A 26,709-nucleotide genomic window follows, 5' to 3' on the forward strand; every position below is an offset into this window, starting at 1 on the left:
ATTGTTTTTCCAACAACGGTCACCGCAAACTCCAGCAAATGATCCGACAAACTCAGTTATTTAATGCTTGACTCATTTCTTCCCATTAAACAGTTTTGAAATGTTTGATACAGTGGAGACAAATGTCGGACACCACCTGTTTTGGAATGTTGGTCAATTTATGATTTATTTCTATTTCACATTTGCTTTCTTCAGAGTAAAGTAAAATATTGGGATATGGAAATGGCCATGGTAAAAAGTGTAAGGTGTAACATCAGATGACTTCCACCGGCAAAAATATGTAACTCTCTATCACTATGTAATGTTGGGTGAAAATCAGACAAAAGACCAGCAGAGTTTTCAAAGAAGAAGCTACATCTCCAAAACAATCCTCACTAAAATGTATTTGGAGTGGCATAAAATTATAGAAATAATAATCTGAAAATATGGGATCAAAGATCGCTTTATTTTCAAAGTCTGAAATACAAAGAGGACAGTGAGATTGTGAAATCTACATGTTCTGGTTTTAAAATCATCCAAAATATTGAGACTAGCGTTCAAATATTTTCAAGCTATGCTTATTGCATTTTTTAGCTACCCCCACATTCGTCTTGGTGGGAACCAATCGTGGGTTTGGAACATGACAGCATCTAGGAAAACTCAGAAGCTTGCCAGCTGGCTGCATTGTCAGCCAATGAGCTGTAAACACTTTTATTCTTTCTGAAAGGAACAACAAACGTGATGGTGAGAATTGCTATCTAAATTACGGGATTACTTAAAGACATCATACGGCATTGTTTTTTTTTATAGCACTACAGACCAGAATAAACAAACCAATGGTAATATTATTATTGTATCTTTAGCTATATAACTGGCATAAATGTCAAACTATAAAATTAGGTTCATATTGGCCAGCCCAGGTCTCCACAGAAGAGTCTCCCAAGTGGTTTTGTAGCAAAACAGGTCAGGGCAGGCATCAAAACAAGTAAACGGCTGTAAATAAACACAAACATGTCACCCAACAGGTCGTCTGATGAGACTCAGATTCAGCCACTATGGACGAAGCCTGTAGGCTCATATTTTTCTTTCTTCATTATCTTAATTTTCATGATCACATCCTTTTGTTTGAAGGTATTTGACACACAATAAAGTCTGACACAAAGAGCCTTCAAAGTTAAACCGACATCTGGCACTGAGCCCAGCCAGGCTGGTCTCTGAAAGGGCGCCGCAAGTGCCCCCCCCCTTACATTTTATAGCCAGAGCTATAAGTCATTGGTGTTGAAATAGCCTTGACCAAGTCCTGCTGACAATGAAAGACTAGACACCAAGAAGACAGTCCACAATGAAACTAATTTGGTCTGATGTGTCGGCAGTTAAAGTCCCAATGATAATCGTCACACACACATCTGGGTGTGGTGAAATTTGTCCTCTGCATTTAAGCCATCCCCATGTGATTTTGATCCATCCCGTGGAGGAGAGGGGAGCAGTGAGCAGCAGCGGTGCCACGCTTGGGAATCATTTGGTGATCTGACCCCCCAATTCCTACCCTTAATGCTGAGTGTCAAGCAGGGAGGCAATGGGTCCCATTTTTATAGTCTTGGGTATGACCCGGCCAGGGTTTGAACCCACAAACTTCCAATCTCAGGGAGGACACTCTTCCACTAGGCCACTGAAAGTTCCAGTGTGATGGACATGTACGTTCAATATGACTGACACCACATTGTTAAGATTGACAGGCATCTCTTTGGCTTCTACAGGTGGTTCCAGAAGATTGGATGCAACTAGAACTATGGTTCCATTAAATTGGGGGACATGGGCCCTGTCTCCCTGTGGCATTGTGCTGGCCATGTGTGTACTTGTGTGTCTGTCGCAGCTGCCCCCTACCAAACCTGAAGACTGTGATCGAAAGGAACATCCGGTCGTGTCCAACCAAGGTGAGGACATTTTGAGAAAATTAAAATTTTTGCCCAGTTTTTGATGACAGTTTGACATAAAGCGTGTCAGTGGTATTGTAAAATTGTTTTGGTTTCTTTCTTTCTTTCTTTCTTTCTTTCTTTCTTTCTTTCTTTCTTTCTTTCTTTCTTTCTTTCTTTCTTTGCTCCATCAGTTTGAAGATTAAGTAACCCATGTTTGCAAGTTTAGGATTTGATAAGGATATATAAATTATTGTATTGTTTTTTTATGGTTTACACTACCGCTCAACTTCATTGGAATTGGAGTTTGTGGAATAGTTATAGTCATCATCATAGCTTGTCAAGCCAAACAGCCAACCATTCTAGGGTGTTCTGATTCACATTCAGCAAGTCAGCGTTGTTCAGGCTGACCACCCACAATATTGCAATTGGTTGGACTGTTTTGGCGTGTCATGTTAGGATGTGTCTCCTTACGGATTAACAGGGTCACGACGAGAACGTTCCTAACTTGACCCCAAGTTATAGTGAGCCACACTTTCTTGTCTAACCTTAGGTACCACTGACCTCAACAGAAAATACTCCAGAATTATGCCACAAAGGGGAACCAACTCTATTTCCTTCCATTATCAGTTCCAGTTCATTATGTGTTCCAGGTTGTTCTGCTACTTTCAATTATATTGTATATGTAGATTTAGCATCATGGCCTTTTCATATTATTACAGACCTAAAGTCATGGGTGTCGGAGTTCTCACACCCAGGAGTGAAGGACTTCTCTCAGTTGGCTGTGGACCTGAGCAGAAAGCAGATTATTGTGGGAGCGAGGTGCAAGTAATTACACGCCAAGCAGAAAACAAACAAATGAAAAATATTGACCTTGAATATCATTTTTTACAGAAACTTTCTCTTCAGCCTTAGTTTGGACAATGCCTCACTTATACAGGTTTTTATTTTCCCAGTGTTAGAGTTTGTGTTGTCAAACTTTAAACATTTCCAAACCAGTGTTTTTCTTCTTCTTTTTTTTTTTGCCCAAGGCTACAGAATGGACACCCGATGAAGACACAATACACTCGTGCAAAAGCAAGGGGAAGACAGAGGTAGTTCTTGAAGTGCCTGTTCAAAATGTAATCGGTGACGCTGGCTCATGTCATGCTTGTATGCAGGAGGAGTGTCAAAACTATGTACGAGTTTTATTGCTCAACGGGAGGGCGCTTGTAACATGTGGGACCAATGCTTTCTCTCCTGTTTGCACGACAAGGCAGGTTGGTGCTAGCTTGATGTTTGACCAACCGCTCCATGTAAATATCCTCCAGCAACTTTTATTAACCTGTGTGATGGTTTCCCATTTACTGTCAGATTGACAACATCAGTCAGGTGTTGGACACAGTGAACGGTGTTGCCCGATGTCCGTATGACCCCCGCCACAACTCCACCGCCATGATTTCGGAGATGGGCAAGCTGTACGCGGCCACGGTGATTGACTTTTCTGGACGTGACCCTGTCATCTACAGGAGCCTGGGAAACATGCAACCACTGCGCACGGCCCAGTATAACTCAAAATGGCTTAATGGTAAACAAAGACAACCATACTGTCCATCAGCCTTCTCTTCATCTCATCCTTTCTATTTTTAATCATTTCACCCCCTTTAGAGCCTCAGTTTGTGTCTGCTTATGACATTGGCCGATTTGCCTACTTCTTCCTGAGGGAAACTGCTGTTGAAAACGACTGTGGAAAGATGGTGTTTTCTCGTGTGGCCCGAGTGTGTAAAAACGACATGGGCGGTCGTTTCCTTTTGGAGGACACCTGGACTACCTTTATGAAGGCTCGATTAAACTGCTCACGCTCAGGAGAAATCCCCTTTCATTACAAGGAACTACAGAGCACCTTCTACTTACCAGAGCAGGATTTGATCTATGGCATTTTTACAACTAACGTGTGAGTGATCCTTAATAGCGCTGCGATCAAACATCTCGTCATAAACTTTGGCTATTATCTCCAAAGACCGTTCAGACCTATATTATCTTTGTGTCCAAGCATAGTCCAGAGTATTTTCTCCTTTGTATAATGTTATGTCAGGAACAGATTTCACAGTGTAATGACAGCACTGAAATTTAAGAATAACCTGTGGTTAGTCAAGACATGCAAACCAAAGTCAGCATTACACACACACATTTGTACTAGTCCTAACCGTTGCTCTGCAAATGGCTTTGCAGAAATGTTGTAATTTCCCATAGTCTAATTACTCTTACAGAAACAGTATGTCGGCAACTGCTGTTTGTGCCTACAACCTGACTGCCATCACACGAGCTTTCAATGGACCTTTCCGCTACCAGGAGAACCCCCGGACTGCCTGGCTCTCTGCGCCAAATCCCATTCCCAATTTCCAGGTAACCCCACATGTGTTTGTGTCATCAAACACATAGGCTTTTCTGATGGGCATCCTAAAAGGGTTTCCTGTATTGTCAGTGTGGTACACTGGATGAAGGAGGCATCGGTGGGAACCTGACTGAACGCAACCTCCAAGATGCTCAGCGGCTCTTTCTGATGCACGATGTGGTACAGCCGGTGTCAGTCAACCCTCTGCTCACCCAGGACAACGTACGCTTCTCTAAGCTAGTAGTGGACATTGTGCAGGGCCGTGATGCCCTTTACCACGTCATGTACATCGGCACCGGTAAATGATGCACGACATTGACTTGAATTTGAATCCGACAAAAGTCTTAAATGTTAACTCTTGGCCAATCAGAATATGGCAGCATCTTGAAGACTCTCGCCACAACAAATGCAACTCTTCATGGCTGCTACCTGGAGGAGCTCAAGATCCTTCCTGAAGGGCAAACCAGCTCAATCAAGAGCCTCCAGATCATACACGGTGACAAATCTTTGTTTGTGGGGCTTGATGACAGACTGGTCAAAATCCCATTACAACGATGCCACAGCCATCCAACACAGCGGTGCGAAAATGTTTATTATATGTATCGAATGGAATTTTGAATATTGATCTAAATACACTGCTCCAAAAAATTAAAGGAACAGTTTTTTATCAGGGTATGGCATAAATTCAATTACACAGTTCTGAGGTTTTGGTCAGGCACGTGGCAGAGGAGGTTGTTAATCACTTTTAGCTGCATTGCTGTTGATGGAATTAACAACAGGTACACGAGAGGGGCAACAACGACACAAGATATTGAAAAGAGTTTTGAATTGCAGAAATTGAATTTAGGCAAAATGGACAAGCCTGCCACATCATTTTTGCACTTTAATTTTTGGGGTGTCTATATACTGAGCCCTCTGTAGGCTGAAAACTTTTATTTCCATGTTCCTGAGACATTAAACTGACCATATCAGTATAGATATTTAACTTTTTTTTTTCACCATTGAAATCTGATGTGTTTTTAAAGTGTTCCTTTAATTTTTTTGAGCAGTGTATTATAAAATATATTAGAATATTGTAACAATAGCACTTGTTCTATTTAGACACTGCCTAGAAGCCCGGGACCCATATTGTGGCTGGGATCACAAACAGGAGCGTTGTACAACCTTTGAAGAAAGCATCGACATCAACCAGTGGGCCCAGATCATCACCCAATGCCCAGTAAGTCATGTAATCTCACGCTATCTCTCTCTCACATAGACACACAAATTTGTTCTTCCTCAAGGTGAGGAATCTGAAGCAAGATGGTAGCTTTGGCCCGTGGGCACCGTGGCAACCCTGTAACCAGAATGACGGCGAGGGTTACATCAGCAGTTGCATTTGCCGCTCCCGCTCGTGTGATGGACCTGTGCCCCGATGCGGTGGGGTCGACTGTAAAGGTCCAAACATTCAGGTGGCCAACTGCTCCAGGTAAGTTCAACATGCTGAGGCAACTGTGCAGTTTGGGTCATCATTGTAGGTTTCAGATTGCTGAACAATGATGAAGCTTTTTTATTTATATTTCGCACAGCGAGGTGTGTCAGCCACATAAATTGCACAACAGGATGGACCCCGTCACAAATTCTATCTGCACCAAGTTACAACAGTTCCTCACCTGTCAATACACTCCACATTTGCCGTGACATTACTGTCATGGATGGAATGGAGCAGGGCGACCAAATGCAGCTTGGACTAGGGTTTAATGAAGAACTCAAAGACAAACTATAGATGCTCGACTAGAGATGTGAATAACTGAACAGAAAAACTAGAACAGAACAGACATCAGACTAGAAACAAGGAGCCGAGAGACGAAAGAGGAGAACAATTTGACAGGGACTTAAATACAAGACAGGTCACGAGAGTCAGGTGACGGCAATTACATAGATTGCGAGCAGACATAGGATGGGAGGGGTGAGCACACAGACACGCGAACCGAATCTATGACATTAAAACAAGGAAACAGAGAATGTATGTTCTATGTATGTAAATTTATTACTGGAGTGAGTACAGTTGTTTTGCACATATTACTCACTACTCTGTGTGAAAAACAGTGGTCTTCATGTGAGGTTTAATATTCTGTAATCAGAGGTGCAATGTATTCTGATAAAGGTACTCGTTAAAAAATGTAGTAAGTAATGTAATTCAAGTACAACATTATTAAAGCAATGTAACGTATCATTCTTTTAAAATTATTTGTCCTAGACTTTTAGTCATGTGCAAGGCATGCTAACAAATGGAACAAGTGGAAGAGACCATCTCTCCTAATAATCCCAGGCTTGCTCATGTATGTTGATTTTCTATCTCCTGTTCAGGAATGGTGGCTGGACTCCCTGGTCTTCATGGGGCCATTGTAGTAGCAGTTGTGGTGTTGGTTTTGAAGTGAGGCAGCGGTCCTGCAACAACCCCTCACCTCGTTACGGAGGTCGAATCTGTGTTGGCCAAGGTCGGGAGGAGAGGTGAGAAGGAATGGGGACTTGGAGGAAACTATATTTGGGAACATCAAAAGGAGAAAAAAAGCAAATCATTGGCACAATGCACATGGCGAGCATTAAACATACATATTTAGCAATACTCCTGTGTTTCAGGCTGTGCAATGAAAAAAATACGTGCCCGTTACCAATGCTTTGGACTACGTGGGGGCCCTGGGCTCAATGCAGTGCTGAATGTGGAGGAGGGTTACACTCCAGGACCAGAACTTGTGAGAATGGAAACACCTGTCCCGGATGTGCTGTGGTACTGTGCTGTTTGCATACTAAATCAATTGATTCTCCGTTGTAATGAACTGTAACAATGAAGCTCTCGATTTTGCTGTTTAGGAGTATAAGACCTGTAACCTGGATGCCTGCCCTGAGGTGCGTCGCAACACCCCGTGGACTTCCTGGATGCCAGTCAACATCAGCCAAGATGGATCACGCCAAGAACAGAGATATAGATACACGTGCAGGGCATCGCTAAGGGATGTCCAGCAACTTCAATTAGGAAAGAAGAAAATAGAGACCAGGTTTTATCCAAATGATGGTTCTGGAACCTGCCAGACCGACTGTGAGGACCTAAGACCACAGGCATTTATTGGTGGATTGAGATGTACAAGGCCAGACTTTAGAATTTGTTTTCTGTATCTTACTTCCAGCTCTGGTTGATGACTTGGTGAAGTCAGGTGGCCGGACTTTGTCACAACCCAAAGATACATACTGGAGTTCTTGGGAAACATGGTCTACCTGTTCCCAGCAATGTTCCAGAGGCTTTCGAACTCGGAGACGTGGTTGCTCAACAGCAGAGGGCAAAATCGGTCCAAGTGCATGTATTGGATCCCCGGTGGATTATCAAGATTGCAACATGCAACCGTGCTCAGGTACTTTGTTACAATATACATTGTGCCATATTGTGTGTATGCACCTTGGACAAGGAATATCTAAAAAAGTATAAATATATTGTACACAGGAACTGGAACATGAAGACATGTTCAAGTTTTCAAAATAGCCCATGCTGTAAATAAAACTGGAAGCCTTCTTGATGTAAGGTAAAAAAAAAAAATGCCACCATACATGTTTTTGTTCTAGTGAGCGGAGCCTGGTCATGTTGGTCTACATGGTCCCAATGTTCTGTGAGTTGTGGGGGTGGCCATTTCCAGCGGACGAGGTCATGTGACAATCCACCTCCTGCCAATGGAGGTGGGATCTGTATTGGTCTACACACTGAAGAGGCACTTTGCAATACACACACTTGTGAAGGTACCTACATCATTGAGCAAGCCAATTCTGTGTGATTGTATGGGTCATCTATAATGACAAATATTGCCATGCAAATTGAGTACATTAGTGTTTTGATTTAAAGGGTTAGCCATAAATATGTCAAATATGTTGTAACTCACGTGACTTCATTTCATTCATAGAGTGATGTGGGTTCGAGATAATGGTTGTCTCTTCTGTATGTGCCCTTTGACTGATGATGACCAGGCGTCCATTGCACGTTAGCTGAGACAGACTTCAGATTCCCCAACCCTGAATAGGATATGCAGTTTAAAGGATGGATGGATGGATGGATGGATGGATGGATGGATGGATGGATGGATGGATGGATGGATGGATGGATGGATGGATGGATGGATGGATGGATGGGACGGATGGATGGGACGGATGGATGGGACGGATGGATGGGACGGATGGACGTTTTTATATAGTATGTAGCCTGCTGGGAAATCTCTTCCATGACGAAAGGAGGTTCTTGATTTTTGTATTTGTGGCATGCTGCAAAACTGTAGACCTCATTTAGTCCAGGATGTCAATTCAGATGCACTCAAGTCTCAAAACTGTATTGACACTGAACAAGGTCTCTGGATCAGCTGTATAAAGAAATGATGAATTGATAGATTGTGAATTGTTTTTTCCTCCACCGGTCATCAGGCTGGGGTCTGTGGTCAGACTGGGGGGACTGCGATGAGGAGGGCCTGCAGTATCGCTCGCACTCCTGTGGTGAAAACGAGGAAGCTAATTTGTGCCAGGGTAACATAAGTCAGGCCAGACTATGCCAGACACACGAGGTGGCAGGTAAACATCACGCAATGATTTGACTGTCAAATGTCTAGATGCTGTCAATGGTACAAACAACAACAACAAAGAAAAATAGAACAACTACAGAACAGAACTCTAAAGAGTCACTGATCTTATCTTCTGTTTTTGTCTTCCACACTGTAGCAGGTCCAACCGAATCCATTGCATGATGATGGTCCACAAAAATCTCCTAAACGAAAAAATGACACCAGAAATAATCCATATATAGGCAATTTATAGGCAATTTGCCGCAATTGGCTGGCAATCAGTTCAGAATGCAACCCTCTTCTCACCCACAGTCTGCTTGGGTATGGCCAAACATACTCATGGCCATAATTAGCGCAATCTTTCTGGAAAATAAATGGATGGGTGTATTTTCACAAATGTATCTGTCATAAAAGTGTTCAAAAAAGTGTGTCCGACCCCATTTAATTTTTGTACCATTTCAGTGATTTTGCCTGAACAGGAGGACCACAACTGTGGAAGTAAGTAAAAATAAGGATTGTCTTCCACGTCCTACAGATGATTATTCTCACGAGTTCACTGCCCGTTTTGTTTTTGACAGCTTTCACATTGTTCCAACTGGTCGCTGTGGGAATGGCCAGTTTTTGTGCAGCTGCCCTCTTGTCAGCATTGGCCGTCGCTTACTGTCATCATTTGAACCGACCCTCGGTAGAGTCAGTCGTCATCCACCCCAGCACGCACAACCACCTCACCTATAACAAGCACGATAACACCACGCCAAAGAATGAGAAGTACATTCCGATGGAGGTCATGGTAGGTTCCAATCAACTCTTGTCTTGTGGTTCTTCCACAATCTTCCACCTGTGCATTTATATTTTGCTAAATCGAGCTAAACCCAACCTTGCAGATGTTACACAAGAACAATCTTCACGTAAACGACGACACCAACCGCCACTTCCCTTCCCCCGTCCCTTCCAGCAACATGTTCACCACCACGTACTACCCGCCCAACTTGAGCAAGTATGACTTTCCACCAGAAGCACCATGCAGGGCCTACGTCCACAGCTAACAGCTCATCAGCTCAAACTAAATCACCAAAATCGCCCTGGTGTTCATGGGCGCTAAACTACCCAAATGAATTTTTATTGTCTTGTAGCACACATGAGCGATCAGAAAAACAAAAAAAAAGAAAGACATAAACAAAACTGTGAAGGATTCGCTGAGAAAGCACATATACTATTATTAATATTTTTTTCCCTTAAAAAAATAGACATACCGGTAGGTGTGCTACATAGCTAACAAGATGGGATTCTGTAGTTTGGACCGTCTTGGACATTTGCTACTTGGAGAAGAAGAAAAATATGAATGAAAACAGTAAAATGATGTATTGTGACGGACGCACCTGCAGAGCAAAGACACTAAGACCTACTGAAGTCATTTAGCACAAAACAACAGAAGACGCCAACTACTCTTCTTTAGGATGATGAAGGCGCAGGGTTTTCTTCCTTGTTAAAGAAGAAGTCAACCCCAAAATGTTCTATTAAATAATATGTTGTATGTTATATTCAGAAAAATACCAAAAATAAAAGCAGGTTGGTTGTTAGGGTTGAATAGATTAGGTTGATCATATTATGTTGGAATGTAATCAGTAATAATTAACCTAAGCTTGTCCTGTCTTAACAAAGTAGTAGAACAAAGTGCTAAGATCTTTTGCACTGATTGACCAATTGTAGAAGACGCAATCAAAGTTGTTCTGTCTACTCAACATCGTAAAACATCCCCCGCTATGATGTGATCAGAGGCCAGGTGTTTCACCCCCACCTTGGCCACCACACATGTAAATTGTCACCCCCACCCTTCTTCTCTCAATAAATACTGTCTTGCATGAATGCAACGGCAGACTTTGTTCGGACATTGCTGTATCTACAGCAACGAGCAAATTCTCCACTTGCAGAATTAATTCTCCACGTGCAAATGTTCAAAGGGCGTACTGTCTCCTGTGTGATTCTTGCTCAATAAGTTAGAGTCGGAATGGTTTTGCCTATTTGATTTATATTCCACAAACAAAACATAAATCACAACACTGGGTTTCAACCAGTTGGGCTGCACAGAACAAAATTTGGGGGTTGACTTCCCCTTTAATGACTTCAAAAGAATGATTTGTTCACAGACACCCTATGCGTTTGCTTTTTCACCAATTTGACTTTACCTGCCAGAAGACTTTCCTGAAGAAAAACTGCTTACTGAAATGTTCAAATGTAGAGTTCATAGTTTTGTATTAAAAGGCATCAGTCCCTTTTGAACACTGAACCGCTGATGTTCAATATGCTGATATTTTTATATGTCCCTGTTCATAAACGTCCATAAACATGTAAATTAGATTCTCTGTCGGTGTGTCAATAATATCATTGATGTGACTGACAGGTAATCAGCCCTGGGTGTACCCCGCCCCTCATCTTAAACCAACTGCAATCGTCTCGTTTCCCTGTCAACAGGAAGCAATTTTGTAGTCAATGGGTGGATGAGTTAAATATTATGGTATTCACATTTCATATTAAAATACTGTGATGTCATGAATTTGTGAATTAAATTTGAAGCTAAGTCGCTGATGGTGTACGCGTGCACAGGCCTGACTTGTGTGCGGAAAGCGAGGGATTGATTCCCACTCAGATAGATGGATGGATGGATGGATGGATGGATGGATGGATGGATGGATGGATGGATGGATGGATGGATGGATGGATGGATGGATGGATGGATGGATTTGAAGATTGGCCTCATCAGTCACCTCCGGACCCCCAATCCCTGCTCATCAATCTAGATTGAGGTCAATGGTCATCTTCGAATCTGAAGGACAAACAACAACAACATTATACATATCAAAAATGGCGTCAGATGATGAAGTAAGGTCAAATGCTGCCACCACCCAGAAGCCTGCATCTGGGGTCCTATACAGATATCGAACGACGCAGTGGTCCTCTCATCGCCGATAGTCTTACCAACACAATCTTCTTCTCCAGCTCCTTTTCTTGATTTGTGGCGAATGCTTATACATTTGTGACCAGAGTCCTTCCAAACCATGAAAGCTCGACGAGCTTTATATTGTATATTAGATTATATATTTTTTACTGTTTACAGTTTCTTGCACCCGGTCCGAAGTTGTAAACAAGACCTTTTATTGCACGTGTTTAGTAAAGAATTGAACTGCTGCATAGGTAGCTGAGTTCCAGTGAAGCTCTCAAGTATTTCTAAAATTGCAGTCAATGTCTTGGTCAAAAAGTGTGGAATGAATGAAATGAAACATTTAACAAATGAAACATTTATTTAATTGAGAAATGTATTTATTTAATGAAACATTTATATATTCATTCGATTTATTTAATTGATAAAGGTAATAATTTGTTGATTAATGCTTTTTTTAAATCAAAGACAGACCGTGACAGCTTTTTGTATTATTCCAAATGAGCCTGTTTCCAGGGAGAGCTGAGAATAACTCTTACATAGTGTCTGAAATAGCCCACAATTAGCCCTCTCTTCAGGCTAAATAAAGACCCCCCTCCCTTATCTATCACTCAAGTCCATCTGCTTATGAGTGGGCAAGCATCACAATCATCACCGTCATCATCATTGTCTCATCATCATCATCATCATCATCATCATCATCCACTCAAGCTTCCCAGTCCTCAACAGCAGCAGCAGGAGCACCTGTGTCCTCGCAGCGGAGGAGATTAGACAGCGAGAGCCCATGTCCCGCGGTGTGGTGTGAAGCTGGAGCACGCAGCCCGCAAGCCGTCACCCCTCCGCTGGGCCACACCGGAGCAGCCAGCAGTCTGGACCGATGTCCTGGCTGAAATGTCCCGACATATCTACATACGGAACAAGATTGGTGAGGGCATCCAAGCGCCCATATTTCAGGTATTGTCTCCAAATTGAATTGCTTAACGTGCTCAGGAGTTGTATGTAGTTTCTTTATTATGGCGGTTTATACTTGATATACGTAGTCTGATACAAACTTATACAATGTGTCAATGCAATGAGTCAATATACTTTTTAAGACTATTGCCTTTTAGTTTGCCCATCACCCCTCTTCAAAGCGATAGAAAGATTTCTTACGCGTGAAAGTAATATAGCTGTACAAAATATTTTAATAGAACTCCATCTACCGTAATTTTCGGACTATAAGTCGCTCCGGAGTATAAGTCGCACCAGCCATAAAATGCACAATAAAGTGATATGCGGATTTTTGAATTTTTATTTTTTAAGTCGCTCCTGAGTATAAATCAACCCCCCCCCCCACCCAAACTATGACAAAAAACGCGACTTGTAGTCCAAAAATTACGGTAATTATAATAGAAGGCTATTTCAAGACCTCACTCTTACTGGCTTTTCTTGGCATGCATTTGGCGACAGAGAAAGATGGTGGCCCAGATTAATGACCTTGTTTTAGACATTGACAGAATTGGGCCCTGACTTCTCTGACATTGTCGTTCACTCTAGAGACATGGACCGAAATGGAACAAATCACTGGCAGATAATTAATTTTGCTCTCTAGAGAGTAAGTTCGTTGTTATATATGGCATTTATGGAGGTGAGACAAAGAGTGGAAGCATTGAGGGGGAAAAATGAGTAAAACACAACTGTTAACCAAAGAATACATCAAATTTAGCAAATAAGGTCTTGTCTTGGTGTAGTAGTTTTAGGTGCATGTGTTCCTCTAATGACAGATGCATCTTATAACACTGCTGTTTGAGGATTTTCTCCAAGATGTGGTAAATTCAGGTCCAGAAACCCTGGCACAGTTGGGCTTTATCCTTTTTAAGCCAATGAGCTTGTGTACCTCAGATTTCTAGTCCTCCATCTGCCAATGTAGTCTTTTTGAATCAATCCCAAAAATTGTCTACGGTTATCCAGTCTGTCTGCTTCAGGAATGATGCAAGAAACAGGCAATCTGCCACATTACTTTCACTGGGTGTTCTGATTTTAACTTTGCCCGGGTGGTTCATTCAATTGTAACTACCTGTCTTTAAGATTCCTCTCAATATCTAACAATAATAATAATAATAATACCAATAATAATAATAATAGTACATCCGCCTCACAGAGATTGCAGATTTGATTCTGGCTCCGCCCTTCCTGTGGAGTTTGATTAATCGAAAGAGTTTCTTCATAGAAATCAGGTTTTGGCATCAACCACCATTTCTCCCACAAGTTTATCTATAACTGTCAGAGGACTACTGCTAACAGTGACATCATGCTATATTATCTGAGTCCACAAATTAATAATCGATCATTAATTTTCCATGCCCAAATGTATGACCATTCATTTGCGCAAACCTCTAGGCAGAATTTTCCACCATTGACACAGTAATGATAATGAAAAAAATAGATAGCGCATGGACAACTTGAGTCATAAAAATAAGTAAACCTTAATGATTAATTTTGAACCTTAATGCAGCTTTGCGGTTTTCTTTTTTGTTGACAATGCTTGCTCCAGGTGAACCGGGGCACTTACGCCCGAAGAAGCCGTCTGAAGAGGTCTGATGGCAGCACCACTTCAACCAGCTTCATCCTCAGACAGGTGCTAAGCAGTGAGAATCACACACACTCATAAAATTACACTTTTGCTGAGAAGAAGCTTGTCCCGGGCACAGCGATGAGAAACTATTGCGTTGTGCACGTTACCTGCACCACTTCCTTTCACTGTTGGGTGATTGCAGTCCACCACAAGATGATACCCAGCAGCTTCATACTGTATGTCTTCAGTTGAGCAACATGAAACACATACATCTGTTGGCAGCTAAGTGTAAGGAAAATATGTTTTTTTCACTTACTACTGCTTGATTTCCTCAAGCAGTCAAATACTACAAATCCGATTCGAATAAAGTTGGGACTGTGTAAAATGTCAATCAAAAGGAATATTTATAAGGACTTAATAATAAACAATCAAATTGTTTTCAACCAGAACCTGTTGTTGGACACCAGCAGTTAAGTTCTATCTGGCCTTTTTTGGCCCGTGGAACTCTGGAGACAGCTGATGGGTATCGGCTGGCCTAGCGGAATGCAGCTTTGGTGGTTGCAGAGGCATCAATTCAAACATAAGAGGGGTTCGGTTGGGCCATGGAAAATCACTTCCAGGCGGCTTCACAGAAATTCTCATCTGCCTTTTGGTGTCTCAGAAAGGGGAAGAAATGCACCATTCACACTGTACATCATGGAGACCGGTTGCTGCTGACCTCGACTCAGGACATTGTGAGTCTTGGTGAGAATGACCTCCTCAATTCCATGGCCTTCTTTGAGGTAGCAATAACTGGAGATTGAAGTGTGCTGTCCTATCTGATACTGAAGTCACCGATGTGGTTCATCAGTGGGAAGTCCCCAGAGGTGGATGAGGTCCACCTGAAGTTACAACAGACTCTGGATGTTGTGGGGCTGTCCTCTACAACATTGCATGGACAATGGGAAGGGGGCCTCTGGATTGGCAGACTGGAGTGGCAGTCCGAGGGTGTATAGGAGGAACACACTGCTCAGCCTCCCAAGGAAGGTCTGTTCAGGGGTGCTGCAGAAGAGGAAAGTCGAATTTCAGATTCAGGTGGAGCACTGTGGGTTTAGTTCTGGTTGTGAAACAGTGAAACAACACTACATTCATAGCAGGGTTCTTGAGGGTGTGTGGGAGTTTGCCCAACCAGTCGACATGAGTTCTGTGGTCTTGGTGAAGGCGTTTGACCGGGTCTCTTGGGGAGTTCTCTGGGAGGTGTTTTATGAGTATGGGAGAGATGGAGGATGTGGGATATGGCATTTTTGTTGTTCTCAATCAAAGGGATGATGGAGCAGGACGTTGACAGGCTGATCGGTGTAGCATCTTCCAAATTTAATTTTTAAAATTCACGGCAAATTCTCCTAAATTTCAAAATTTTTCAACTCTCATTTCTACATTTTTCAACCGATTCAACCCGTTCCAACTTTCAACTGTTCATCATTTCCCTACCTATTCCGCAATTTCCCGCTTACCAAAAATTCCACATTTTCAATTTTGAAATTTACACCAAATTTTCCAAAATGTTCCTTTTTCCCTTCCTATTTCTACATTTTTCAATCGATTCAACTAGTTTCAACATCATTCTGCAGCATTCCCGAGTATTTATTCAACTTCTTCACCACCTATTATTATTATTATTATTATTATTATTATTATTATTATTAATCATAATCATAATTCCTTGCAATAACTTCAGCTCTCTGAGAATGGGCTCAAAAGGAAAATGGAGGATGCTGATGATCCACCCTCCTCCCCCACTGATTCATGCTGCCGCCGAGCTGACTGGCCAGTGAGCTAGCCAATCACATTAGTGCACATTTGCTCAGTCATCAGGCTTGGATATTGAGGCAGGATCTGCTGCTGCTGCTGCTGCTGCTGCTGCTCGCTGTTTGCCTGTGTGATGAAATGAAATGCCAAGATTGGGCTACCTCCAGGGAGAGCCTCTCCATCCTATAATGTGAGCCAGCCAGCAGCTCTGTGGGACCAGGGAGACGTTGCATCCATCAAGGCTCCAGAAGACCAAAAGGGAGGCGCGAGAGCTCTCTTTTTTTTTAAAGAGCTTTCCATGCTGTGAGGAGAGGGGATTGTCGTCATCCCATCCATCCTTTCCCCCCCTTCTCTGGCGCCCCCTCCTTCCTCTTCTGACTCTTCATTTGCTCTTCCCCCTTTCATTCTGTGTCAGAGGCGTGCGTTGGAATAACAAACCTCCATGTATGACAATTTGTACTTGCATGGATTTGAAGACTCGGAGGCGGTGAGTGTTCGGATGCGTGCGGCTCTCACTCTTTGTGCTCACGCGTAGCATAGTCGAAAGGCCTTTAAGCCAACAACATAGTGTGATGGTGGGCTCTGCTTAGGCTGGAAGGGGAGTGCGTGTGTGTGTGTGTGTGTGTGTGTGTGTGTGTATCTGTGTGTGTGTGTGTGTGTGTGTGTGTGTGTGTGTGTGTGTGTGTGTGTGTGTGTGTGTGTGTGTGTGTGTGTGTGTGTGTGTGTGTGTGTGTGTGTGTGTGTGCGTGCGTGCGTGCGTGAGATAGGGTGGGGGTGCAAATTTGGCAGATGGTTTCTGATGTGTGTCTTCCGTCAATTTTTATCTCCGTTCCCACCATGTATGCTCGTGTCGTGCGGCTGCTGCAGTCCGTTTAGTGCTCATTGCTCTGACGCTCCCAGAAATGCTGCTAATCCCCAGCACCAGGAAGAAGATGGAAAGATGTTCATTGTGACATGACACTGCTCAAAATAGATGCGACCAAGCATTTCCACTCCACCTGAGGCGGCCCGTTTGTGTAGGCTCTGCACAGGCTGTAAGAATCATGCATCGTGATGTCATTAAGTGGATTGTGATGTTGATGAGTCACATGCTGAAGCTACTCTATTGGACGAGGGTTGGGATGCTGCAAAGCATCCACATATAGATAAAAAGGTGCTTTGCTTAGTGATTCTACATGACGGGTAAAATCGGTGTGAGGACACACACATTTATTGGCTTATTTGTGATAGAGAGACATCAAATCAAGACATATTTCCTGCAACTCAACCCTAATTCACTTTAAACTCTACATTGTAGCCTATCTTTTATAAATTTGCACTGAAGCTGAAGTAACCGTTTTGTGTCCTCAAAAAAGCCATTACACAGATGACTTACTCAGCTGAGCACGCTGCGCTGAACTGATCTCAATGAAAAGCGTCAGCAGAATGTGTCTTTTATTTCTATTTAATAATACCAAAACAGACTAGAGTGTTTCTTTTGTTCTCTTTGGGTATGGACTATATTTCACCATTTGCTAATGATGGCACAATCCAGCAGCCTGCTTGTCGTTCGACCCTGTGAGAGGCAAGCTTAGAGTTGGTGTAAAGAGATGAGTAGCAAGTACATAAATGGTGCTGAGCAATCAGTCTTGAGACACCGTAACGATCTAAATTCTCCCCGATCCTGAAAAGATTGTTGAACAATCCTCTAAATTCTAAATTGGTGGGATTAATGCTCAATCCCGGTGACGAAGTGTCCTTGAGCAAGACACTGAAGCCCATTTTCTCCCAGGGTGGACCTGGCGGTGCCTTGCATGCCAGCAGCCTCCCGTTGGTGTATGAATGTGTGTGTGATTGTGAGGGATTGTAAAGCGCTTTGGGCACCATGTGGTGCAAATAAAAGCGCTATATAAGTACGCTCCGTTTACCATTTACCATGACATGTTTCCAGGGCTCAGCTGATTCATACACTAGCCGACCATCAGACTCAGATGTCTCTTTGGAGGAGGAGCGTGACGTACAGGCCCAGGTCCAGAGCCAGAGCCCAAGCCAGAGCCAAGGACCGGGACAGAGCCGACAGGAACGGGAGCAGCAGGCCACCATCCAGCTGGAGCGAGCCAAGGTAGCCCACATACTGTAAGATTCTGGTGCATCTCTCATCCCAAAATATCATGTGACTCTGTCTCCAGACCAAGCCTGTAGCATTTGCTGTGAGGACCAATGTCAGCTACTGTGGGGCTCTGGATGAAGATGTTCCAGTTCCCGCCACAGCCATCTCCTTTGATGCCAAGGACTTTCTCCACATAAAAGAGGTTCTTTTGGCCTTTTTTTTAAAATAAGCTATTACAACATCTATTCATCAATACCAAAGAAAAGTGGTGTCAAGTTTGTGCCGTTGTCCCCCGTGTTGTGTTTCTAGAAGTTCAGTAACGACTGGTGGATTGGACGCTTGGTGAAAGAGGGATGTGAGATCGGCTTCATCCCCAGCCCCCTGAAGCTGGAGAACATCAGGCTTCAGCAGGAGCAAAAAAGAGGACGAGTGCAAGGGTAAGTAGCAGAAGACCTTTTTTTTTTAATTTCCATTTGAGAACATCCATTCCCAAAATTGCTAATGATCTGGGGTCTCTATGAAAGTCAAATAAACGTCATGTCAAACAGCTGACATTCTCCTGGAGTCTTTACCGGGTGTGAATCTGGTTATGACTCATGCCTGTTTAGACCATCTCCTCTATTCACACACACACACACATACACACACACACACACACACACACACACACACACACACACACACACACACACACACACACACACACACACAGTCACTTTCAGCAGCCCTATTAAAAGTTCCCATTAACTTTGTGTGCGCTTTCTCACGAGCGTAATGTGTCTTGAAGGTTATGTCACCCGGCATTTGTACAATAACTCATGCACTTCTTCAAGCTTCAAAGTCGACTTTAACGCTAATCTCTGTGGACCCGACTGCTCCAGAGCTCTACTTGCGCGAGCTTGGTGACTGACACCAGCATCTCAGACAAGCGGGCATGCTTATATTCACTGTAGCTGGAATTCCTGGACTGATCCCTTAACATTTTCTCCCATTTTCTGCATTAATGCCACTCTGTGTTTTTGTCTCTTTATCCCCCTCTTGTGTTTTCCAGTAAGTCTGGAGGGAACTCCTCTTCCAGTGTAGAGGATGAGGTGTCTGCCTCTATCCGACCCCTCATATCCTCGGCAGGTGAGCGTATCAGACAGGGGGAGTGGGCCCTAAGTAGCCAGCCACCTGCTTAGAGACGAAGCACAAGAGCATAGAATAAGAGCATAAAGCTTTCCCGTTGTCTCTGCTTAAAGCCTAAGTTCACTGCCTACAGTTGTTGGTACATTTTTCCCATGATGCTCCTCTTCCTCCAGTTGAGGACTGCAGGCGTTCTGAGAGTGGGGCTTACCACAGTGTGAATCCAACGACAAGACTATGAACCCCCCCCCCTGAACAGCACTCATGTGATTTTGTGACTATCATAGGAACATAGAAACACCTTTTCTCTGATGATTTTTCTTGATCCTAGTTGATAGCTGCTAGGTTTTCTTTGCTCGTGGCCTGCAAGGTTTCTAACTGTGACTCCTTCCCCAAGCAGCCACTGACGACACTGTCGCTGTCTTCTCTCCCCTCCCACAGGAAAGCAGAAACAGAAAGTGGTAAGTTGGTGAGACCCGCTCACGAAGCATCCCACTGAGTTCTTGTGGCCTCCATTGCCGAATGACAAGAGCTTGTGGCGCTGCAGCAAGTGGCCACATTTCACACGGAGCGCAATACTTCAGGCTGACTGAAGTATCAAAGTTGTCTTTTTTCACATCTTTAAATATACAAACTGTAATGAATCAGCTAACTGTCTGTTTGCAGACAACATTGGCATGTTGCTCCTCATGCTTTCATTCTCTTGTTACATTTAAGCCTTGTTTTCATCATTCATTACAGTTTGATTTAGTTAGTCGACATTGTTGTGAAAGTGACCAAAATAACACAAAGGTGGGCACAGCAGTCCACACATTCATTATGACCAAGTGCCATAACTACCAAAAACCAAAGGAATTGAAAGACCGCATAATAGCCTTTCACAAACACATTTGTGTTGTTCTTGTAAGAAATACAAAACAATAAGTCGGATGTTTTCCATCTTCATTGCTAACCCACATACATACCTCATAACTGTTGCGTCCATTGAATAGAACTGGTAAGGATAGCACACTGTAGCTGACAGCTATCAACTAAGAACAACGAAGAAGAAAGTGTGTTGGTGGGACACTTTGCAATGGAAATACAAGCACTTTAGGATTTGCTATATCGTGCTGGCTTAAACTGAACTGTACTGTTTGTTGGAAACATGGTTTCAGTGAGTTTGCATCATGCAAGAGCAGCCTGTCATTTTAACACAATTGATTGTAATGCACATTCATCCGCTACCCATTGGAGCTGTCTGATTGTGTTATTTTGGCCCCATTGTCTCACTCCGCCCGCCGCTCACTATATTTTTGGATTGACAGACGGACCACGTCCCCCCGTATGATGTGGTTCCTTCCATGCGACCTGTGGTGCTGGTGGGACCCTCGCTCAAGGGTTATGAGGTGAGCTTGAGAAGACCTGTGAGTGTGTGTGTGTGTGTGTGTGTGTGTGTGTGTGTGTGTGTGTGTGTGTGTGTGTGTGTGTGTGTGTGTGTGTGTGTGTGTGTGTGTGTGTGTGTGTGTGTGTGTAATCCCCACGTATGATGTGGTTCCTTCCGTGCGACCTGTTGGTGCGACCCTGACTCGAGGGATGGATGGATGGATGGATGGATGGATGGATGGATGGATGGATGGATGGATGGATGGATGGATGGATGGATGGATGGATGGATGGATGGATGGATGGATGGATGGATGGATGGGTGGATGGATGGCTTAAAAAACTAAAAACCTTTCAGCAGTTGGCAAATTGTTTTACATTGTTCTGTGCAGGTGACTGATATGATGCAGAAAGCACTCTTTGACTTTCTCAAGCACAGATTTGACGGCAGGTAGAACGAATGCAATGTTTCCTTTTTGTTTTTCGTTTTTTCCATCGAATGAATCTACAGAATCTTTGTCACACTCTTGCAGAATATCAATCACTCGAGTCACAGCAGATATCTCTTTAGCCAAGAGGTCCGTCCTTAACAACCCCAGCAAGAGGGCCATTATAGAGCGGTCCAACACCCGTTCGAGCTTGGGTAGGAAATTACGCTTTAATTGCGGTCTAATGGAACGTTAGTTAGAGAACAGATAAAATTCTCTCATGGCACCTTCAGCTGATCCTTACTCCTTTTTTTGTGTCATCAGCTGAAGTGCAAAGTGAGATTGAGCGCATCTTTGAGTTGGCCCGCTCATTGCAGCTGGTAGTGTTGGATGCTGACACTATCAACCACCCAGCACAACTACTCAAGACCTCCTTGGCTCCTATCATTGTCCACGTCAAAGTGTCCTCGCCAAAGGTAAGCTCAAGAAAGTCCAGTTGAACGCTAATCATGCCTATCAGCATAAAATTCAATTGTAAAATAGAGCACGCAATACCTATTCAGCAGTGACAATACTCACGTTTTGATATTTGTGCAGTGCCAATGGTAGGTACATATTTTTCTTCCTTTTTTGTATCTCGAATGAATATTGTGCACCACAGCATCTTGACTTACTATAAACATCCATAACAAAATCTTAGTCTGGTATTAGGGCACATTTTCACGGGCAGTAATGCAATGATCATGTGGAGCTAAGGTGTAATCACACTGACCATGAGCTAAGGTGTAATCACACTGGCATGCTGAGGACCACCCAGAACGGCGGTGTCAAGGACTCCAAAGAAAGCCTTACTAATTTGATCACATTTCTTTGATCTTCTGTCCTCTGGGAAGAGGTACAGGAGCCTGGCGCTCCTGCACCACCAGACTCACCAACAGCTTCATACTCCAAGCAGTCAGGATCCTGAACTCCTAACGTCCTGTACTTTTGCGCTATATTCTGGCTGTCTGCTGTTAGCACGCTTGCTCCATTTTGCTGCTCTTATTTGTCTATTTATTTATTGTTTATTTATTTAGGTTATTTGCTTATTACTTATTCATCGCTCTTATCTATTGTTTTTACTCTTTGTGGTATTTGCTTGTTTGTGTTGTGTAATGTGTCTAGTCACCGTGGGACGGTGGGAAACGTAATTTCGATCTCTTTGTGTGTCTTAACATGTGAAGAAATTGACAATAAAGCAGACTTTGACTTTTGTCCTTCAGGTTCTACAGAGGCTAGTCAAGTCCAGAGGGAAGTCCCAGAGCAAACACCTGAATGTGCAGCTTGTGGCTGCAGACAAACTCGCTCAATGTCCTCCAGTAAGGGGCCAGTTTCATAGCATACTATTGTCTCTTTTTTTTTCACTGAAATGAGAACAAATGATAGCTATCGAGCGTTTTGCCGCCAACAGGAAATGTTTGACATCATCCTAGACGAGAATCAGCTCGAAGATGCCTGCGAGCATCTTGCAGAGTACCTCGAGGCCTATTGGAAAGCAACTCATACCTCCATGGCGACACCTCTAAACCCATTGCTGGGACGCAACCTAGGCCCCAGCACTCTCACAGCGTACCCTACCAGCATCTCTGGACTGCAGGTATGCCAAGGCGACTTCAAGATCTTGTTGGTTTGACACACCATGTGTATTATGCCTAACTTGTTCCTTATAATGCCAGAGCCAAAGAATGCAACAAAGCAACCACACGGGCGACCATTCTACTGCAAACGAGCGTCGCAACCTGATGACATCTGATGAAAACTACCATAATGAACGGGCGCACAAGGGACGCAATCGAATGTCGTCAGGCTCGCAGCATAGCCGAGAAGCGCAGGACCCCTACCAGGACTACCAGGACCACTATCAGGACGCATACAAGCCACACCGCAACCGCAGCTCCCCGGGCAGCTACAGCCATGACTCCCGACACCGGCTCTGAACCCTGTCGAGTCATCATGGGTGAACAGAATCCATCCACAAACAACTGCTACCACAGAGCCAAGATTGTCCCAAGTTTTCCCTATTTTCAGGGGGGTTGTTTGTGTATGAAACCTCCAAAACATTCGCAGAAATTCAAGTTTAAGTTTCATGATGCCCGGCCAACTACTGGACCTTCTGGATCACACTCAGAAGACATATTGCATTGATTATGCACGCTGCTATCAGCAGTGGTGACACGGTACTGATGTGATGTCACACCAGGTGGGAAGGAGGTCCACTGGACACAGACCCTTTCCCTAACCATGTAAAAACCCTCTTTTAGCTTATTGCATGCTAATAGATGATGAAGGTCTGCTTCCTTCCTTCCTAGATCTTTGGTATCTATCCTGTAGTTCTGAGTTTGTTTGGGCTTTTTTTGTTTTAGTTTTTTTAATCACTAGCTTGTAGATGCGTGGTCTGGGGTGGTCTTGGAAAGCGCGTGCACATTGGAAATTGTCTAGCGTGCTCCTAGTTGAAAAATTGGTGCTTCACATTCTTGAACTATTTTGATCATTGAACGTTATTTCTCAAATTGTATAGCTTTAGTGGTTCATTAGGGAGGAAAGACCCTTGCTGCTGCATACAGATCAGACGAGAGAGAAAACAGTGCTCTGCTTCTGTTGTAAGCAGTTTGGAAGCTAGAATCTAGCTAGAAACTAAAAGACATTGGAAAAGAGATTCTGCCTCTATGTTTCAATTTGCTAGCATTTAAATCAGAGGTGTTTCTGGCATTTTGTTTGGGCTTTCAATGTCCTTCTAGTGAATTGATCCTGTGATTGGTTTTGCCTGGGGTTACACAGGTCCTTCCCAGACCCACCCACATCCATCAACCAATCAGCTTCCTGCTGGCCATTTGTGTCTAGTTGCATTGTCAATCCTCATGCATTTAGCTCCTGATTTCCTGGCTGCATATCTGTCGTATTTTCACCTCGATTTTTTTTTTATTTTTTACCCCATTTGTACAAGTTCACAAGTTATATTTAGTTTCACCTTCACCCTTGAATTCTACAAATCAAGCAAAAGATATTCAGTAAGACATTTAAGGCAAATGAAACAACGTGAAATTGTATCAGTGCAGCCAGCTGCAATAGCTCCCTTAACTTGAGATTCCAACCTGGGACAGCAGCAACCTTTTTGTGTTTGCATAGCTGTTAAGTGGCAATGTAATTGAACTTTGACTGAAATAAAGAAGTACAGATGTAGCTTATAATGATTATAAGGCACTTTATGTTGTAGTTTTACTGTAAATGTGATTTGGGGTTTTTGGTTTTGGTTTTTTTGCAGGGGAAATGGGATTTCATGAAGATAGTTTCAGATAAACGCAAGAAGTTGAGGCATGCAATGGGCAATAAAACAAACCCCAAAATCTATTGAATCGATGAAAATAAGCGACTTCTACAGTTTAGCTCACGAGACCTTTCATTAGAGATGATGAAACAAACATGTTTCCTCATTTATGTATATCGAACAGACCTTTCAAAATCGGTATGGATGGAGGACCACACCTGTTGATCAAGTTAGACAGTTTGCTTCTCTTGACGTGTGCAGAAAAATGTGCACCAATGCAACCGTCAGCTAGAAGGAACGTTACTCTCACAGAGCGTTTGGGCATCCTCCCCCACCATCGGAGCCAACCCACCACCAGGTGGTGATCAGTTGACAGCTCCGCCCCTCTCTTTCCCCGAGTGTCCAAAACATACGGCCGCAAATCTGATGACACGACTACAAAGTTGATCATCGAACCGCGGCCTAGGGTGTCCTGGTGCCAAGTGCACACATGGACACCCTTATGTTTGAACATGGTGTTCATTATAGAAAATCCGTGTTGAGCACAGAAGTCCAACAATAGAACACTGCTCAGGTTCAGATCAGGGGGGCCGTTCCTCCCAATTACGCCCTTCCAGGTCTCACTGTCATTGCCCACGTGAGCATTGAAGTCACCCAGTAGAACGATGGAGTCCCCAGAAGGAGCGCTCTCCAGCACTTCCTCCAGGGACTCCAAGAAGGGTGGGTACTCTGAGCTGCCCTTCGGTGCATAGACACAAACAACAGTCAGGACCCGTCCCCCAACCCGCAGTCGCAGGGAGGCTACCCTCTCGATCACGGGGGTGAACCCAAATGTACAGGCGCCCGGAGGGGGGGGGGGGAATAAGTATGCCCACACCTGCTTGTACCAGAGCCCAAACTATGTGGGCCTAACCCTAACCCTTTCCAGCCAGAGAGGTGACATTCCATGTCCCTAGAGCCAGCCTCTGCAGCCAGGGATCGGACCGCCAAGGTTCTCCCCGCCTTTGGCCGCCGCCCAGCTCACTTTTCACTCGACCCCTCCTACAGGTGAAGCCCCAGACAACATGGCTCCTACAATCATAGGGGCACGATAAGGTGACAACTCACGGAGGGTTTCAGTCATGTGCAATTCAGCATGCTCTGCATGAAATGAGGATATTCATGTACTATGCAATCGCCAACTTCATACTGTGGCCTCTCTGCACCTCCCCTTTTCCGCATAACTTCATCTGGACCATTGAGGGAATCTTGTGTTTATTGTGGATTTGTCTGTGGAAGGTGAAAATCCTCAGCGGCTAATGCAGTATTGCATGCATAATATAACATTATAATTTATAAGGAAGAATTAAACAAAACTATGTGAATTTGGAGGCAGCTGTGTTTAAAGCAGAGCTCCAAGTGACTAAAACATTTTTTGCTAAATAAAAGAGCCGTTATAATACCGCCTGTTGTATTTCTTTTAACAGTTTTAACAGTTCCTTTTTAACAGTCAGAACAATTGGTTTTAAATACACTTGAGAACTAATGATGAATTGACTAATGATTAATAATAATAACGCAGATTTATATAGCACTTTTCTGGACACTCGCAAACGCTTAACATTCGAGAATCCATCATGAAGACGTCGTGAATACGTCACTATTCAGTCACACTCTGGTAGTGGTAAACTAGAATATGGATACATTACACATGCAAGTCCATTTACTGTAGGCCTACATGACCAAATGACAAAACATAAGAATTTGGATACATTACATATGCACGTCCATTTACTCTAGGCCTACATAACCAAAATTACAAAACCTGAGGTTTTTTTTTTGCAACTCAATACTCACGTATTGGTGAAGCCGTGCCTCCCAGATTGGGAAAGAGTGTGACAATTCCACAAACATAGATCATGCACACATAGCCTTTCACATAAACACTCCAATACATTCAAAATTCCTTCAGGGACAAGAACACCTGACTTTTTATATCCTATTTACATACAGTCGTATGTAAGAGTTTGTGCACCCTGATCATTTTCAAGATTTTCTTTTATAAATCATTGGTTGCTCGGATCAGCAATTTCAGTTAAATATATCATATAGCAAACAGAAAACAGTGATATTTGAGAAGTTAAATGAAGTTTGTAGGATTTACAGAAAGTGTGCAATCATTACCTAAGCAAAAGTAGGCAGGTGCATAAATTTGGGCAACCCAACAGAAAAATGACATCAATATTTAGTAGATCCTCTTTTTGCAGAAATAACAGTGTGAGCGTGAAAGGTTGTTGTT

General features: G+C 43.3%; 2 protein-coding genes across 3 annotated transcripts; both read left to right on the top strand.

The window, feature by feature from the left end:
* The first annotated feature begins 1,768 nt into the window (after window positions 1-1,768).
* Window positions 1,769-9,886, top strand: LOC147061507 (semaphorin-5B-like). Of its 2 annotated transcripts, XM_085926390.1 has the most exons (21): window positions 1,769-1,913; window positions 2,615-2,714; window positions 2,787-2,832; window positions 2,924-2,986; window positions 3,053-3,151; window positions 3,246-3,459; window positions 3,540-3,825; window positions 4,142-4,277; window positions 4,357-4,564; window positions 4,637-4,844; window positions 5,368-5,485; window positions 5,550-5,734; window positions 6,616-6,759; window positions 6,889-7,036; window positions 7,120-7,345; window positions 7,434-7,655; window positions 7,864-8,034; window positions 8,707-8,850; window positions 9,303-9,338; window positions 9,419-9,630; window positions 9,725-9,886. In XM_085926390.1, exons 1-21 carry the CDS (start codon window positions 1,769-1,771, stop codon window positions 9,884-9,886), a joined length of 3,273 nt encoding a protein of 1,090 aa, XP_085782516.1. The 2 variants fall into 2 exon arrangements, with proteins under 2 accessions (XP_085782516.1, XP_085782508.1); XM_085926382.1 differs by having other exon boundaries at window positions 2,924-3,151.
* A 6,650-nt stretch (window positions 9,887-16,536) lies between these two features.
* Window positions 16,537-23,133, top strand: LOC147061508 (voltage-dependent L-type calcium channel subunit beta-4-like). Its single transcript, XM_085926702.1, has 13 exons — window positions 16,537-16,607; window positions 18,051-18,221; window positions 18,289-18,411; window positions 18,519-18,646; window positions 19,261-19,337; window positions 19,776-19,795; window positions 20,642-20,722; window positions 21,092-21,150; window positions 21,233-21,342; window positions 21,452-21,603; window positions 22,390-22,485; window positions 22,578-22,763; window positions 22,843-23,133. Exons 1-13 carry the CDS (start codon window positions 16,563-16,565, stop codon window positions 23,101-23,103), a joined length of 1,509 nt encoding a protein of 502 aa, XP_085782828.1. The 5' UTR covers window positions 16,537-16,562; the 3' UTR covers window positions 23,104-23,133.
* Window positions 23,134-26,709: the final 3,576 nt, after the last annotated feature.

Source organism: Syngnathus leptorhynchus, chromosome 1, assembly GCF_054491065.1.
Source record: "Syngnathus leptorhynchus isolate UIUO chromosome 1, UIUO_Slep, whole genome shotgun sequence".
Lineage (NCBI taxonomy): Eukaryota > Metazoa > Chordata > Actinopteri > Syngnathiformes > Syngnathidae > Syngnathus > Syngnathus leptorhynchus.